Source organism: Aspergillus welwitschiae (genome assembly GCF_003344945.1).
Source record: "Aspergillus welwitschiae strain CBS 139.54b unplaced genomic scaffold BDQ94scaffold_16, whole genome shotgun sequence".
NCBI lineage: Eukaryota > Fungi > Ascomycota > Eurotiomycetes > Eurotiales > Aspergillaceae > Aspergillus > Aspergillus welwitschiae.
Genome location: NW_020798710.1, coordinates 633,646 through 649,476, shown reverse-complemented (window position 1 = coordinate 649,476; position 15,831 = coordinate 633,646). Strand labels below are relative to the sequence as shown.

The window sequence follows — 15,831 nt, the reverse complement described above, 5'->3', positions numbered from 1 at the left end:
GGTGTGAAAGCCGGCATGCGAGATTTTCTTCGCAAGCCGCCCCCTAGATGGTCGCCCCGAAGTCTCTTTTCTCACCCCCATTGTACATGGACGGACCAAGTAGGTATTATTGTGTCTTCCCGTCCCTCTTGCCTCCCTTTCTGACACCTTGCCGTTTCAAGTCTGTTTCTCCGAGGCACTGAAACGGCGGCACAGGTGAGCACAATCTCAATTCCTGACAATGTGCTTGCACCAATCACAGTAGTCTCCTGCAAGATTGTTCACCTGGAGTGTCCAATGTATCACCACTTTATGACGTTAGTGGCTCAGCCAGAGCCAATGACCGCCATGATTTAAACGACGGCTGCGATCTGTTCACAGCAATTGTGATCACAGTTTCCGCGAGTCCACCAATCCACATCGGCACTTTGATTGATTGGAAAACAAAAAGGGGTGGATAATGTAGCTGAGACTGCCTGGGTCTGGAATGTCATTCAGTCTTCACCAATGTGATTAATCGATCTATGGGACAGAGAGGGGAGGGGAGGCCTCTGGAGGGGACAATGGGGAACAACGAACAACAACCAGAATATCAACACAGTCGTTGTGTGGTCGAGGGGAGCGAGTCCACTTCCAGGGCTCTCTGGCTGATGCATCAAGATGTTCTAGAATGGCCAATAGTGCTGAGCACCTCGATCTCGACTCTTCAAGAGCTGGTCCCCTGGTGTGGATGCGCCGGTGTGGAATTCTGGTGGGTAAGAAACCCGGTTCCTGGCCGACAAAGGTTAGCTCCGGAAGCAAAGCTTGGCGCCAGCCTGCCATGGAAAAGAAAAGCAGAAACCCAGTGATTTGACTGTGAGCCGATGGCCCTGGGGAGAGCCCACTACGAGCCACTCTCAACTCTTTGCCCTTCTCGCTTCGCGCCCAGTAGTTCGGTCTTTGAAACTTTCGGGTCGCCCATCCCAGCACTATCCATGGAGTAGATAGTTTTGAGTATCTATTCTTTCTATCGGCTCTAGACTCCTAGTAGGTGGGCTACTATCTAACCGTTTAGATACTAGGCGCTGAAGAAGGACATGATCCACTTCTCCTCTGGACGTCCAAAGGATTCTCCCCCGGCTACACTTAAGGCTTTTTAGGGCCGTTTCACTCCTCGAAGACAGTTGTACAAAAGGTACTTTTTTAAACAGTGAGCGTATCGCCCATGTCCGAACAGCGCCAGTGGCATCTTATCATTCCGGCGCACATACTCAAAAAAGAACATCGCGGGACGGGTAATCATTAGATGACTAAAATTCGATGGGGATGGTTATGGCCTGACAGAGGTGGCCACGAATTGCTGATCCGGCCGAAACTTAACCTGCTGAATTCAATTCTAGGCCTTGATGCAGTTGTAACTTCTGCTTCAAATCCGAATTACTGAAGGACAATGGGTGAAACTCGTCCCAACGGAGAACCACCGATCGCTGGACCGTTCCACCAGTCCCAGAAGGGAGACTGCACAGTTTCCGTCGAGCATCAAAACGGTCCTATTGAATTGAAGTGTGTTCTGCTCGTCTCTAGGCCCGGTAATGCGGCACTCGAGGCTTGAGTTGGGCCTTAGGTTCTACTAGTTCGAGCAAATCTTTTCCTAGTGTCCAGCAACCCCTGGATGGGCGCAGCCGGCACCGCAGCATCACGATAACCTTAATAGGAAACCGAGACGATAAACTATACCGTTGCCATTGCCTAGCGCCCTTTCGATGGCAGATCTTGTGAATAGCCTCGTGCAAATCTTTTGCCTCATGCTACGGATAAGAGTATTTTGTATCTATTTGCAGATCTGTGGCTGAGACTGCACACGACTGGGATGCTGAAGAAAAAGAGAGTTAAAAGGTTTATTTTTTCGGCCCGTAGGAGTTTTGCCTTTTGGGTCTCCTGAATCCTTGAGCTGGAGGCTTGTTTCAGTTGCCGAGCCTTATAAGGCTTTCTTCGAGGCTGCCTTGGTCTGGCGCAGGCGCAAATTGGCAATACCTAAGGCTAGAATTGAAGACTGTGCACTTGTGATTCTTTTCATTCGCCGAACCAGTCTTTTGAAGCAACTCATCCAGGATGAGTGAGCAAAACCAATCTTCGGTCGATCTGCTCTGTACCATGTTTAGCTCACTGAACGTGCCGCTTAGGTAATTCGCTCAACTTCCACTCCAGCTCTGTCTAGAATTTAGGCATCTATTCAAACCGAAGTTATCGTTCGCAGCTCTACTATTTTCAGCAACATCAACGCCGCCGCTTACTGTAGCACTTGGACCATTAGAACTGTAACCATCGCCACCACATACCATTTTTTCCAGAAGTTACGAGGAATATACAACTCCATGACATCCAAGGGGCAATATTATGACCTCACATGATGCGTTGAGTTGAAGCGACCGGAAACGGCATGTTGTGATGTCACCCCACAAACCAAACCATACTATCCTCCACATTTCATGGTCTTGAAGAAATCAAAGAACAGTATTCAATAATTGTGTGCACACATTTCATATTCGCCTTTATGTATACTGGCGCCAGTACATACACTTTCTCATATAATTAATAATAAATAGGGCCCTTATCCTCTCATATCATAACGATCATAAACAAACGTTTACCTCCACTTAGTAGAGACATCATTTACTCCTCAGGTTCATCTTCATCATATTGGTCGTACTGGGTTCTCGATCCGCCCTTCTGGCCAGCAGCACGGGCTCTGGGGTCTCCGGGTTGGAAGCTACCGCTAGAGGCCTGGCCACCTTGGGATGCGATGTTGCGCTAAATATAATATCAGTCATCCTTTCATGAACAATAATCATGAATAAAACATGTGAATATATAACAATAACATACCTGCTTATCAGGATCCATACTGGCGAATCCGCCCGAGTGACTAGACTGGCCGCCCTTCTTGGCGATATTCGACACTTCGTCATGGGAGCGGTTGGCGAAGTTTCCGGGGTTGGAGTTGGATGCCATTTTGATTCCTTTATCGAATGTGTTCTATAGTATATTGATGGTAGGTAATAGTAGATAATCTGATTCTGATTTGATTCAAAATCACAATTTCAATCCCAAAAACACCAGCATATATATACTACGAATCCCCAACCCCATGAAGTCATAATGTCACCCATTTGACATCAACAACAAACCTACGCATCCTGATGCAATTCGCAATTAACTTTTTCTCATAAACCTCATACTGAGCCTCAACACTCCAACAATATTATCCAATTATCCTACCCTAAAACAAGTTCTCCGTACCCCATCATGCAGCATTCCATCCCTGATATTGGCTGACCTGGCTCGCCACGCGGGAACTTACATGGCAGGGTTTCCGTGGGACAAGTAGCTCGGGGGAGCGGTTTCGCCCTGTTTCCATAGGGGAGTAGTAGTGTCATGATCACGTACGTGTGTTTGGGAATTTGGGGGATGGTGAGTCTAGATTTGCGATTGCGCAATTGTGGAGGTTGGATTTGGTTTGATGGTGTTTACGGTGCGGGTTTTAGATGCGCTGCTGTGCTGTGCTGGATTGGATTGGATTGGATTGTTGGGGAAGGGGAGCCTAGGCTAGGCTACGTAGAAGGGGTGTCATTGTTTATCGGGTATGAGGTGGGTGGCGATTGGAAGCTTTATGGTTTAGTTGGGGTTGATGTAAGTTTGATTCTTCTGGAAGTGGGAGGATCAGGGTTGAGGGTTGGTTCTAGATTGTGTCTGAGGATAGGCTGATCTAGTAATAGTGTGTATCACTAATGTTGCGCTGTGGGTGGTTAGATACTCATTGTGCTTCGCTTGCATGATGTACTATTGGACCAGTGAATGGAACCTTTCTATTAGGGAAGACGTGTAGTTATGTATCCTTGTTTAAATTGAAATAGCAGTATGTACGGAGTACTATAAGCATATATATGGCTGGTGGAATACCTGGAGCTAGTATTCACATTTTGTATGTACCTTGTACCTTTCTGTCCTGCTGACGTCCTGCCAATGGTATTATTCATCATCGTCGTGACCTCGTCATATAATATCTGGATTGTCCATCTTCATCATCGTAGAAATCTTGCAATTATAAGACAAGCTGGAGCGCTGATACAAGCGGCCCAATTGCAGCAAGTCTAGAACAAAGGCATATGGACAGACTTCGTATAGTCAACGTTGCTCTCGACAGACTCGATACGCTCATGGCACGTGCCAAAGATCCGGTCCCATAGGCGAGTCTGCTTGCCATAGTTATGACTCTTCCTCCACCCTTTGCGATGATGGAGGTCGTGATCCTCAATGACAATCTCAGCATTCAGCCACTGCAGCAACCAGCTTAGTGTAGATGGCACTGTCATCTGGACACGAAGACCGCTATGTCCAAAGACCTCGGCAAATGCAACGTATTGATGGCAAATCCACCACTCATAAAAGCCCATAGGTAGACCCATGAGCCTAAGGCTCATGTAGGTCATGAACGGCACACCGACCATGTCGAAAAACTCCTGCTCGTGGTCTGCATAGGCGGCGAGGAGAGGGTTGGGGTGTTTCGTGAGATGGTGGGTGCGATGATACTTCCAGAGGAAGCTAACGTCGTGCATTATGCGGTGGTACCAGTAGAACCAGAAGTCAAGCACAATCCCATAGAGACCTATCATCAGTGGGAGCCACGTCCAGTTCATGGCCATGGGTGATTGGTTGTAGTAGGAAAGGTAGATCGCCATAACTAAGCGAGAGCCGGTCGTCTTATATAGCGAGGCGGTAACTTTCCCCACGCCAACATCGGGAATACCGTCACGCTCATGCTGGTCACCGTCAAGGAAGCCATAGGTGTGTCCGAGGCGACGAAGAAGTTTAACTTGGTAGATGACCGTTGCGTTGAACCAAAAGAAGTATAGGTTGAACAGAGCGAATGGGCCGAGGTTGTGGGCCATATATGAGATGTAGACTTGATTAATGACAAGCGGGATAGATGCATAAAAGAGAACCCATATGTTAAGAGACCACTGAGGCATATAAGGTAGCTTGTCCTGCTTTGAATGGACGGGGACTTCCTGGTCAAGCGCAATGGGATGGACATTGAGCAGCTCCAGCAGCCAGTGACTGAAGCCCCATTCGTCCCGGTTGCCAGTACGCCATGTAGATTTCATAGAGTCTTTTGGGTTGCTCGCAAAAGTCATGATGGCGGTATGTTAATTTTTTGATACCATGGGATGCCTTCCCCAGAAATTGAGGCCATGATGTTTTATACTATAGCTTTGGAGTTCGGGGGACTACCTTCATGTGAAGGATTTGCATCACATTGATAATTCCAAGTATCAAATAGCGGATCACTTTTCCCAACAAAATATCAGATGAGCATAGAGTGTACCCTGACATCGATCATGGTGGGAGCCTCTTTCACCCAAAATAGCAAAAGATAGACCGAGAGGGAAACTAAATATTCGGCACATGAAGCCCGGCAGTGCATGTTGAACGCATGGAACGTGTAAACCCCGCATTACTGTGCCTCGGAGAGATGGAAAGCACCGAGGATCACCCGCAGATCCCATACTCGCATACCTGTCGCTTAGCAGTCGCCAATCATACGTTGGAGGGGATATTGGAGGGAGAGAGATGATTGACTGTTTGGGTCTGGAGATCTACAAGACACCTGAAGAATGGTTGCGGCTTACCGCTTTCCAACCCAACAAGCTCGCATAGGTTTCCTTTCCAGGGCTAGACTGGCTCTCCTTAACTTTCAAGTTCAATCTGCTGCATGTGATTGTCCGAGGTGTAGAACATTATGAAGAAATTATGTTCGATAACAGTATATGTTCGACGTTGAGGAAACTGCTTCCGCGTTAAGATGAGGAATAAGCGCAGTTGGAGTGGGGTTACATCAGGCTTGAGGACTTGAACCAGTATGACTGCACTAATTATGGAGTAATCACCAATGTGCGTGGATAATGCAGTACCATTGACGCTTATACTTATTTTGACATACAGCACTTCTTCATGCTTAGAAATTTGTAAATCATGAATGCCTGGTTTGTTGCAGTAGAAGTTTGATTATCAGGTGATCTTTTAAGGCCAATGACGCTATTCCGTGCCTGCTCAGGAATAAATTCACTGAGTTAAAGTCAGGTTATAGTCAAATTACGATATCTCGTGATCGTACAGTGACAGGCTCGCTATTCCTGTTTGGGACAGAATCTTGACTGTTGTCACCCCTCACTTCCAGGGATCATTCGCGTGCGGCTCTGTTTCCCTCAATATGTTGTTCCAGAGCTATGTTCATGTCAACTCTTGAGTATACATTTGGCTATCTATTGCGTGCATATGGTGTTTCACTTCGTTCTCCTTCTTGACAGTATACAGGAGCTCCATTCAAATTCTCTGCAAAATGCCCTCAGCTATGAGTGACCAGTCCACAATCATACCCGCCAACAGATCGGGTTATATCAATCACAAGTCACCAGGAGTGGTATGAATCTCATTGATATCTGGATTATTAAGGAATCAAAACTGACACGAGAAGTGCACGACCTTAGCCTCGCATGTGTAGCGGGATCGACTGTCAGGACAACCCCAACCTTGTATGACATTACACCAACTACAGAATCCAAAGTACTGTGAGATACCCATAATATGACATAATGAGCCCATAACTAATGCAAAATTGGAACACAGGTGTTTTCTACACAGGAATGGGTTGAATCGAGCGTGAAGGTCAATTGCGTGGTTCCCCTGGCAAAGACAATGGATAAGGAAACTGCAGAAGTACTGAGGTTGGCTTCCAATTAGTGAATGTGCGGGCCATGACTGATGACTTGGGCTTGCGATGCGTATGACACAAACTGCCCAGGTCACTGTTTCGCAATGTTCGTCTGATATCCAGGCACAGGGTAACATCGGCACCCGTGGCAATCAAGCACCAAGAACAGACCCAGAGAAGAGCGGTGAACAATTGGGCTGGAGGATAGCATGAGCAGCCACCATTCAATTATATGTTTTCGTACAGCAATCAGACTGCAATTCTCATCCTTAGATGGCAGCCCACCTTGAAGACAGGGGGAGGAAGAGCCCTACAGGAAATTATGAAATGGAAGCCGAATGCAGTGGGGGCGAAGATCAAATCTCGGCCCGCAAGTGCTTAATCACGTTGCCGTCCCACGAAATCCCAGCCGTTTTTTCTTTGCCGCAGGCTTTTTCGCTCTTTCTTTCCTACAAACACAACAACTTTTGAAACAACCTGAGTCTTATTGTCGAAATGTTCGCTGCAATGGAATAACATACGCTTTTTCGCCGATTTTATCTTTCCAAGTTTGACCATCAGATCACAAAACTAGGAAACCCCGAACTTTGTTTTGCCTTACCCAAGCTACTATCGCGACCCTTGCCGAAGATAAACCCTGTGTCTACTACTATTAACTGCTATCTACTGTAGCACTGCGTCGACACCAAAGCCCTCTAGCCACTCATATTGTTTACCATTCAGGTCATCTCACCCTCAGTGACCTTGACTGGACTGCTTATGCCACAACTGACCAGAAATCGAAACATGAATTATCGTACACGTCTAAGAACCCTTCAGAAATTTTTGCAAAACCCTTGTGGCTAGCGGTGTGCGCGCCCCCCCACAGCCGCCTGATCTTCTTGACAAAACTTGCGCGCGTCGCAGCCTGCCAGCATGACTTGTGAGTCGGTCTTTGCTTAAATGCCTCTTGCCTTTTATTTCCCGCTGTAGTCCTTCAACATGGCCTGCATCTTTGCCCCTTGCATGTCATCATGGCTACGAAAGCAGCCACAAGCATCTAAGAAAGAGGAGAAGGATTACTATATCCACCATCTCACATCCCGCAATCTAGTGGTTCTCAATTACTGACATGACGGATCCCTAGCTCGAGGCTGGCGGCAGCTTCTGAGTCGAAGCATAATTGCCATGCTTCCGCCATTTAACTTCCTCACGCTTCATTATGTATACTTCATTGCGACGTCTCTGATATGCAGCGTCATATTCTGGGGCTCCTCGACTCCGCGGCGCAGTGTTTCATACACAGACTCCCTATTTCTATGCATCAGTGCCATGACGGGTGCTGGCTTAAATACCGTATGTTGCTTCCCCATCCCTCGATAGAGCTAGTAAAGTAACTCGTAACAGGTCGACCTGTCTTCCCTGAATTCGTTCCAACAGTCTATCCTCTTCGCACTCTTACTGTTGGGGCATGCTATTCTCATCTCAATTACGGTGCTCTTCGTCAGGATGGGCGCGTTTCAAGCCAAATTTAAAGGCATATCACTTGAACGTGCCCGTAAAGCACTACAGCAACAACTGGTAGGACACGACACCATACTTGAACCAATCCAAGAGAGTGTTGCCTGCGAGGAACACTATCAGCTGGCGAAGATTGACAGTGCTACCCTTGATGTCAAGCACGCGGTGACAGCAGGAGCTGCACCCGCTGATAAGTGCAACGACGTGCGAGATGACGACCAGATCCGATGGGTCGACGATGATCAAGTCACCCTCAGCCATATGAGGGCACGTCAAAAGCACCATCATCACCACCGCGTTTTCCCCATGGTAGGCGTTGGGGCCCGTCTTGACTTGAACAACCACCCCCGAGATGCTGCGCCAAGAATGACCCAGAATGATGGAGATACAGATTTACCTGCCCTCAAAGGCCTTATCAAGGGCACACAAAAATACTTTAGGTCAAAAGGATCTATCGCACGAAATTCCCAGTTCCATGGGCTTACCCCTGAAGAGCGAGAGAGACTGGGAGGTGTCGAGTATAAGGCCGTTTCCTTACTACTGGTCATTGTTGCCCTCTACTGGATCCTGTTCCTCGTTTGTGGTATCATTGGGATGGGTACCTGGATCGCTGTGAATCATCCAGATATACCTCGAGCAAACGGCCTATCGCCTTTCTGGACAGGCGCATTTTTTGCTGTGTCTGCATTTGTGAACAGCGGCATGTCGCTCTTGGATGCGAATATGACTGCATTCCAGACAAAGTATGATCTCCCCTGTGTGCATTGTGCCCGAAAGCATGCTCATCGTTATATAGTGCGTACCCTTTGCTTACCATGGCATTTTTAATTCTGTCTGGGAATACGCTTTACCCATGCTTTTTGCGGTTTATTATCTGGGTAATGAGATGCTTGATCCCAGATAAGCCGTCATGGGCGACATGGAAGGTTACCCTGGACTTCATCCTTGACCATCCTAGAAGGGTATGCCGCCGGATTCCAGGCTTCTTCACAGTTTCCTACGCTAACCTAAGCGCAGGTTTACACAAACCTCTTCCCGAGAAGACATACATGGTACTTGCTCGGTACCATTATCATCTTGAATGCGATCGACTGGGCTGGCTTCGAAGTCCTTTCAATCGGAAACAAGGAGATTGAAAGCTTGCCAACAGGGTATCGAGTCCTAGACGGACTGTTCCAGGCTTGTGGTTCGTATACATCCTAACTTTGCTATGGATCAAATCTTCATCTGACACATTATGCTGTCTAGCTGTACGAGCGGGAGGCTTCTACGTCGTTACGATTGCGGATCTCCGTCAGGGACTACTCGTTCTATATGGTTAGCACTTGTTTCCCCAAGCTTTGGTCAGAATTATACTAACGTTCCACAGTTCTCATGATGGTCAGTTTATTAGTGCTTTGTAGTCGACACAGATCAAACTAACCTTATATGTAGTATGTATCAGCATACCCAGTGCTGGTTACCATGAGGTCAGTAACAATCGCTCCTCTCCTTCCTCCCAACCACCCACTAACAACCACAGAAACACAAACGTATACGAAGAGCGCTCCCTCGGAATCTACGCTCACGACAACACGGACGACGAGACCGAAGAGAAGGCATCACCAAACATGCTCATCCAATTAGTCCGACACCACCTCCTCGGACGACAAGATGCATCCACCCCCGAAGCATCCCGCAGTTACTTCGTCCACCAGCAACTGCGTTCCCAACTGAGCCATGACCTTTGGTGGATCGCCCTCGCCGTTTTCCTCATTGCCATCGCGGAATCAGGCAACTACAGCCGCATGCCCGTGGCATATTCGACCCTGAATATCATATTCGAGGTCGTCTCCGCCTACGGTTGCGTCGGCATCAGTGTGGGCTTTCCGAGCTCGAATGCCTCGTTCTGTAGCTCCTGGCATACTATCAGCAAACTTATATTGGCGGCTGTTATGCTGCGCGGTCGCCACAGGGGTCTTCCGGTCGCTATTGATCGCGCTGTCATGCTACCGAATGAGTCCCTTGAGTGGGCGGAGGAGGAAGATGCTGCTATGAGACGTGAGCAGTCTCGTGCTTGGGGGAGTGATAAAATGCCTGTGGGGTCGGTTTAAGTGTTCACTCACTTTTGAATGGGTTGCTTGAAGGTTATTTGTGGATGGGGTGGTATGTTGAAGGTGATGTTCCACAAGGAGGGGAGGTGTAGTGATGTATGGTTTGGTTGCAGTGATTGCTTGTTCTTATTCTTGATTTGCTATCGTTCTTGTGATTTTATTGTCTGTGTTATTTTGTAGTCTTATTCTAGTGGTAGAGTATACGTATGCCATCAAGTTTTGCACATGTAACTGTCAGCTCACTTTCAATTAGTGTACAGCATGGCGCACAATACAACCATTATAGCTATTGATCACTTACACGAAATCTAACTTTTATATTGACACCAGCAGACCAGACAAGATATATCCCATAAAGCTACGACTGATATATAACAAGACAGTGAGAAAAGAAAAGAAAAGGGGCACAGAAGGAGATTAAACAGATTAATCCTCCTCTTCTTCAAACTCAACCTCATCTTCGTCCTCCTCCTCTTCTTCCTCTTCCTCCTCATCTTCACTACCATCATCACCCGAACCAGGCTCGCTTTCATCCTCTACTTCCTCATCATCATCCTCACTGTCATCATTCTCACTAATCACATCATCCATAATGACATCCTTCCCAGCTTCCTCCTTCTCCTGGGCCCTCCGCTTCTCGTCCTCGCGTCTACCCTGCTCAAGAATCTTAGCCTTCTCCTCCCTCAACTTCCGCTGCGACTTAACGAAAGCTCCCAGCGGCGTGGCCTCCCAATCCAGATCCTTCAGGAACGTCTCCACCTCAGCACGGTTCCTCGGCGTGTAAGAGACGCTCAATCTGCGTTCCTCGATGAAGCGCGCATTGGCCTCCACCTTCTGCACAAGCAGCAGAATCATCTGATTGACCTTAGCATTCTTGTTACCTCCCGACCGGGAGCTAGCCTGCTTCAGCCAGCGCTTCAGCGAGACAACAATGGGGACGGAGAGTTCCGGGAAGGCGATGTGTTTCGTCCAGAGGACGAAGAATTCGGAGAGGAGTTCGGCGATTTGCTCACCCACGCCATCTTGGTAGACGCGCGTGCGCAGGTAGGATTTCGGTGCCCGGATGGCTGTGTTGAAGTCGAGTTGCCTCAGGGTGCTGGATTTCGGGGGCTTGCGCATCTCGGACAGGTTGAGGACTTCGAGGAGACTAGAGGCGAGGGGGATGTAGGTGCCCGTGCTGCGGGAGAGGCGGAGGAGGGAGCGGGTGAGTTGGAAGCGGAGAGGGAAGTACTGCGCTGTGGGGATTAAACGCATCGCACCGATGGTGATCTGCACGACGGGGTAGATGAGGGGGCGCATGGCGGATTGTTTGCCTGCCTTGGCTTCTGCGAGGCCGTCGCAGTGCTGGGAGAGGACGCGGGACCAGAAGTCCAGACTGTGTACGTATTGCCAGTTGTAGACGGTTTTGTAGGATTCCTTGGACGTGTTGGTGATGCTGCTGCGAAGGTGCATGGCGAGTTGGCGGATGAAGTTGAAGCCTGTTGTGTAGGAGACGTTCTGGTCGACGCCCCAGAGCTCTGCGGCGGAGTTCTTCATCAAGTTCACGCCAGGGAGGGTGTGCACGGTGGTGTTGCGGCTGCCCTTGACGACGCCTTCGTAGGAAGCCTTGAGGACGGTTTCCTTGATGCCGGCATCGCCGATAATCATGAGGCGGCGGAGGATAAGGAAAGCCGTGATACGCGTGGCTTCGGTGGTAGCAACGTCCGCCCAAATGCCGACAATGGTCTTGATGAGGACCTTGAGCAGCTTTCTGAACTGAAGGAGGTAGGGAAGCATGGGCTCAATGGAGGAGAGGGTGAGCTTCAAAGTCTGTTCATCGGACAGGTTGGTGAGCAGCTCGTGGACCGACGATGTGTGCGACTTGATAAGCGGCGTGAGGGTCTTGAACTTCTTCGAATCCAGAGACACCTTGATCTTGCCAGAGGCGGTCTCCTTGACGGGGAGGTGGTGAGCGAGAACCCGGGGGATGGTGCTGAGGGCTGTCACCAGGACCTGGTGATACACGTCGGGGTCGGAGATCGAGTACTTCTGCTCTTGGGCGTCGTCGTTGATATGAGCGGCGGCGCGGAAAGCAAGGACGGCCTGTCTCATCGCGCGGATCGAGTGCTGCTCCTCCATCAACTTCTGCCACTTTTTGACCATCGCAATGGTGAGGGTGTTGTCAATCGTCTCCTCTTCCTCCTCCTTGGCGGCCTTTTTCTTCTTCTTGGCCGGTCCTTCTTCCTCTCCTTCGCTCAACTCGTCCACTTCCGCAAGGTCTCCGTGGTCACCGAAATCGAGCAACTCGGCATCGTTTTCCTTCAGGTACTTGTAGAATTCGGGATCCTTCTCCTTCAGCGCTTCGAGCTGGTCCTTGTGTGCTTCGAACTCATCGGCGTCGCTGGACTGGGAGGCGGCGTCCTCGTCTTCGTCGCTAGCGCCTTCCTCTTCAGCGCTGGAAGCAGCAGAAGCCTCCTCCTCCTTCTGCTCATCGGAGCGCTTGCGCTTGCCAATCTTGGGTGTGACATCCTTCTTCCGAGCCTTCTTGCTCAAGTCCGCGGCAGAATCAGCAATATCGAACCCGCCCGCGAAGAAATCGTCGACATTCATATCGGCGAAAGCATTCTGCTTTTGAACCTGCTCAGGGCTCTCCTCGGTAGCCTCCTCCCTCTCGGCGCGGTTTTTGGCATTATCGGCCTTACGCTTGTCCTTGAGGTGATTGCGCTGTTTGATCTTCGCATTGGCCTTCCGGCGTTCGAGAACATCCTTCAGGTGCTTCTTTTCGAACTTCTTGGTGGACTTCTTCTGAGCTCCGGCCATTGTGCCCGAGATCCTTGCCTACCCGACCGAATGGATAGGATAAAACGTGTGGGAAAAGTAAAATGAAGGACCACGACGACAGTCGAGATACTTCGAGCACGCGGAAATTCCGTCCAAGAAAAATCTGGAGACGAAAAAAACATCCCGCGGCAGAATCAGGCGGTGAGTGGAGCCCCGTTATGGTGACCGCCTTCCCTTCCCCTCGCGATGATGCCAGTCGTCTCTCCCCCTCATCGCACCATCATGTATACCCAGCGACCGTTGGCGTATGCCCCTACGCCGTATAGCTATACGCCCAACCCAGCGTTGGCGGCGTCTATCAACCTTGATGAAGTGAGTTGTCTGGAGGTTGGAGAGTGTTGCTAGATTAGGACTGACTGTTGCGGCAGGAAGTAAAACTAGCCTCCAGCGCTGCGGAGCGGGATCTCTACGAGTCGTTGGCTGAAATCTACGGCATCATCGTCACTCTGGATGGCCTGGAGAAAGCTTATATCAAAGATGTGGTTACGGAAGCAGAGTACACGGAGACATGTACCCGGCTCTTGAAGCAGTACAAGTCCAGTTTGGGTGATGAGACTGTTGCAAATGAGTTCGTCGATCTAGAGACCTTCAAACGCACCTGGGAGGTGAGTATTACTATCGTGTGCTTACAGTAAGACGATAGCTGATCACCTGGTTTTCTTTCGTGTAGCTGGAATGCCCTCGCGCCACCGAACGTCTCCGCATTGGCCTCCCCGCGACAGTCGAACAAGCCTCCCACAGCACACCCGCCGCGAACATGGCTCCAGCAGCAGCAGGCCCTGCAGGAGCATCTGGTAGTCTGATATTGACGGCTACTGAGAATTTCATCACCTTCTTGGATGCGCTGAAGCTGAACATGGTGTCCAAGGACGCACTGCACCCGCTTTTGTCGGAAGTGATCCAATCCGTCAATAAAGTCACCGATGTCGATTTCGAGAACCGGGGCAAGATCATCCAGTGGCTGATCACCTTGAATCAGATGCGTGCAACCGAGGAACTCGGTGAAGACCAGGCTCGGGAGTTGGCGTTCGACATTGAACAAGCATACCTGGGATTCAAGGCCACTTTGGGTTGAACCGGCCTTGCGGGAGTTATTCACTGTCATTGGTGTGGAATGGTGCCTGGCGTCTGGGGTGCAATACCAAATTCGAGATTAGGTTTTATTTTTTGCTTTAGAAGATCGCTTGCTCTTGTTTGCCATTCATCCATGCTCTTATCTTGATCTCGATTCAACTTTGGGGCGGCGAATCCGATCCGCGGAACAGTCCCCGCCGGCCTTTCCTCTTTGGGAAATCACGACTTTTTTTTTTGCTGCCCTGCATCCAGAACCCCCCAATCTTATTTTGCCACAGGCACACCGATATAAGACTGGAGTCTCGATTCCCCGTTTTCTGCATAGACTTACCACCATCCGTAGTCGGACTAATCAGCCCCCCAGACCTCTGCACCATGATAAGCGCCGATCCCGACGAGCCTCTCCACGGTACGTCTTCTTCCTCGGAAGTGCCCCCTGACATCTCGGGCGATAATGTACTGATAAGCCTGCTTCAGTGTTCGATCTCCCTCAGATCCACACTAAACCCTCCGGCACTGAGCTCATTCAAGCTCTCGACCTACTAACAGTCAAACCGCGGAGTTTCGGGCCCGTAGCCCATGTAGCGACAAAGGGCCGGACCGTGCAGCCTGCTGGAGTGACCCGCTATCTGACATCCATCATCGCCAGCCCGCTGGCATGGCTCGACACTGACGAGCTCCGAGAGGCCGTCTGGGATGCCGCTGCAGCCCGACTTAGCGAGCGCTCCGGTCGAACCGGTACGCAGAACTGATATTGTCTTTTTGTAGTGCTCATTGCTTCATTTTCTTGCCGCATCTAACATGATGTCTTGCTCTTCGAGCGAATAGCCATGCCCGCCATGTCCCGAGTCTTCAGCATCCCTAGTACCACATCCGATGGACTCGAAGTCGAAGAATTTACACTGACCCTCCACGAACCCTCCCTAACAGCCGACAACCTGGGCATGAAAACCTGGGTCTCCTCATACCTCCTCTCCCGCCGCCTTCACAACCTCCTCGAATCGCCCCCCAACCTCGTCCCCTCGACCTCCACCACTCCTCAACTCCGTCCAGACAACAACAAGACCCTCCGCGCCCTCGAACTCGGCGCCGGAACAGGGCTCGTAGGCCTCTCCTTCGCCGCTTTGCGCGGCTCCTCAGCCACCATCCATCTCACAGACCTCCCGGACATTGTGCCCAACCTGGCCCACAACGCGGCTCTCAACGTCGAATTGCTCAATCGGACGGGCGGTGCCGTCACAACGGGTGTTCTTGATTGGACCGTTACCCCGGACCCGCTGCCCACTGCACAAGAGCAGTACGATCTCATTCTTGCTGCGGATCCGTTGTATTCGCCTAGTCATCCAAAGTTGCTGGTCGACACGATCACGCATTGGCTGAGTAGGGGGCTGGATGCCCGTGTTGTGCTGGAAATGCCACTCCGGGATGCGTATCTGCCTCAGGTGCAGGAGCTGCGGGATCGGATGGGACGGTTGGGGCTGGCGGTGGTGGATGAGGGCGAGGAGATTGGCTATGATGATTGGGAGTCGGCGGACGGGGGCGCGTTGGAGGTGAAGTGTTGGTGGTCAGTTTGGGGATGGAGCGAGAAGCTCTAGGGAGGGAAGATATTATCCA

At 50.2% G+C, this 15,831-nt stretch overlaps 7 protein-coding genes across 7 annotated transcripts; 4 read left to right on the top strand and 3 right to left on the bottom strand.

The window, feature by feature from the left end:
- The first annotated feature begins 860 nt into the window (after window positions 1–860).
- BDQ94DRAFT_144023 (uncharacterized protein) lies at window positions 861–1,665 on the top strand. Its single transcript, XM_026766373.1, has one exon. It carries the CDS (start codon window positions 1,409–1,411, stop codon window positions 1,568–1,570), a length of 162 nt encoding a protein of 53 aa, XP_026626390.1. The 5' UTR covers window positions 861–1,408; the 3' UTR covers window positions 1,571–1,665.
- An 899-nt stretch (window positions 1,666–2,564) lies between these two features.
- On the bottom strand, window positions 2,565–2,872 carry BDQ94DRAFT_144021 (general stress protein). The gene is made up of 2 exons (XM_026766372.1): window positions 2,845–2,872; window positions 2,565–2,769 (listed from the first exon to the last, which is right to left on the bottom strand). Exons 1-2 carry the CDS (start codon window positions 2,860–2,862, stop codon window positions 2,632–2,634), a joined length of 156 nt encoding a protein of 51 aa, XP_026626389.1. The 5' UTR covers window positions 2,863–2,872; the 3' UTR covers window positions 2,565–2,631.
- Window positions 2,873–3,852: 980 nt separating this feature from the next.
- Window positions 3,853–5,360, bottom strand: BDQ94DRAFT_178860 (sterol desaturase family protein). Its single transcript, XM_026773222.1, has one exon. It carries the CDS (start codon window positions 5,151–5,153, stop codon window positions 4,110–4,112), a length of 1,044 nt encoding a protein of 347 aa, XP_026626388.1. The 5' UTR covers window positions 5,154–5,360; the 3' UTR covers window positions 3,853–4,109.
- A 2,105-nt stretch (window positions 5,361–7,465) lies between these two features.
- On the top strand, window positions 7,466–10,386 carry BDQ94DRAFT_34966 (putative potassium transporter). The gene is made up of 9 exons (XM_026775554.1): window positions 7,466–7,652; window positions 7,857–8,065; window positions 8,117–8,973; window positions 9,027–9,192; window positions 9,248–9,416; window positions 9,479–9,547; window positions 9,600–9,610; window positions 9,665–9,699; window positions 9,753–10,386. Exons 1-9 carry the CDS (start codon window positions 7,646–7,648, stop codon window positions 10,321–10,323), a joined length of 2,094 nt encoding a protein of 697 aa, XP_026626387.1. The 5' UTR covers window positions 7,466–7,645; the 3' UTR covers window positions 10,324–10,386.
- Window positions 10,387–10,561: 175 nt separating this feature from the next.
- BDQ94DRAFT_144016 (mRNA-binding ribosome synthesis protein NOC2) lies at window positions 10,562–13,209 on the bottom strand. The gene has a single exon (XM_026766371.1). The coding sequence runs from the start codon at window positions 13,120–13,122 to the stop codon at window positions 10,750–10,752; it is 2,373 nt and encodes a 790-aa protein (XP_026626386.1). The 5' UTR covers window positions 13,123–13,209; the 3' UTR covers window positions 10,562–10,749.
- Window positions 13,210–13,351: 142 nt separating this feature from the next.
- On the top strand, window positions 13,352–14,499 carry BDQ94DRAFT_144014 (ESCRT-I subunit protein VPS28). The gene is made up of 3 exons (XM_026766370.1): window positions 13,352–13,455; window positions 13,512–13,748; window positions 13,814–14,499. The coding sequence occupies exons 1-3, from the start codon at window positions 13,366–13,368 to the stop codon at window positions 14,216–14,218; spliced, it is 732 nt and encodes a 243-aa protein (XP_026626385.1). The 5' UTR covers window positions 13,352–13,365; the 3' UTR covers window positions 14,219–14,499.
- Window positions 14,500–14,592: 93 nt separating this feature from the next.
- BDQ94DRAFT_170523 (S-adenosylmethionine-dependent methyltransferase) lies at window positions 14,593–15,812 on the top strand (the record flags this gene model as incomplete). The annotated part of the gene is made up of 3 exons (XM_026771505.1): window positions 14,593–14,626; window positions 14,695–14,955; window positions 15,046–15,812. 3 exons carry the CDS (start codon window positions 14,593–14,595, stop codon window positions 15,810–15,812), a joined length of 1,062 nt encoding a protein of 353 aa, XP_026626384.1.
- Between the last annotated feature and the right edge of the window lie 19 nt (window positions 15,813–15,831).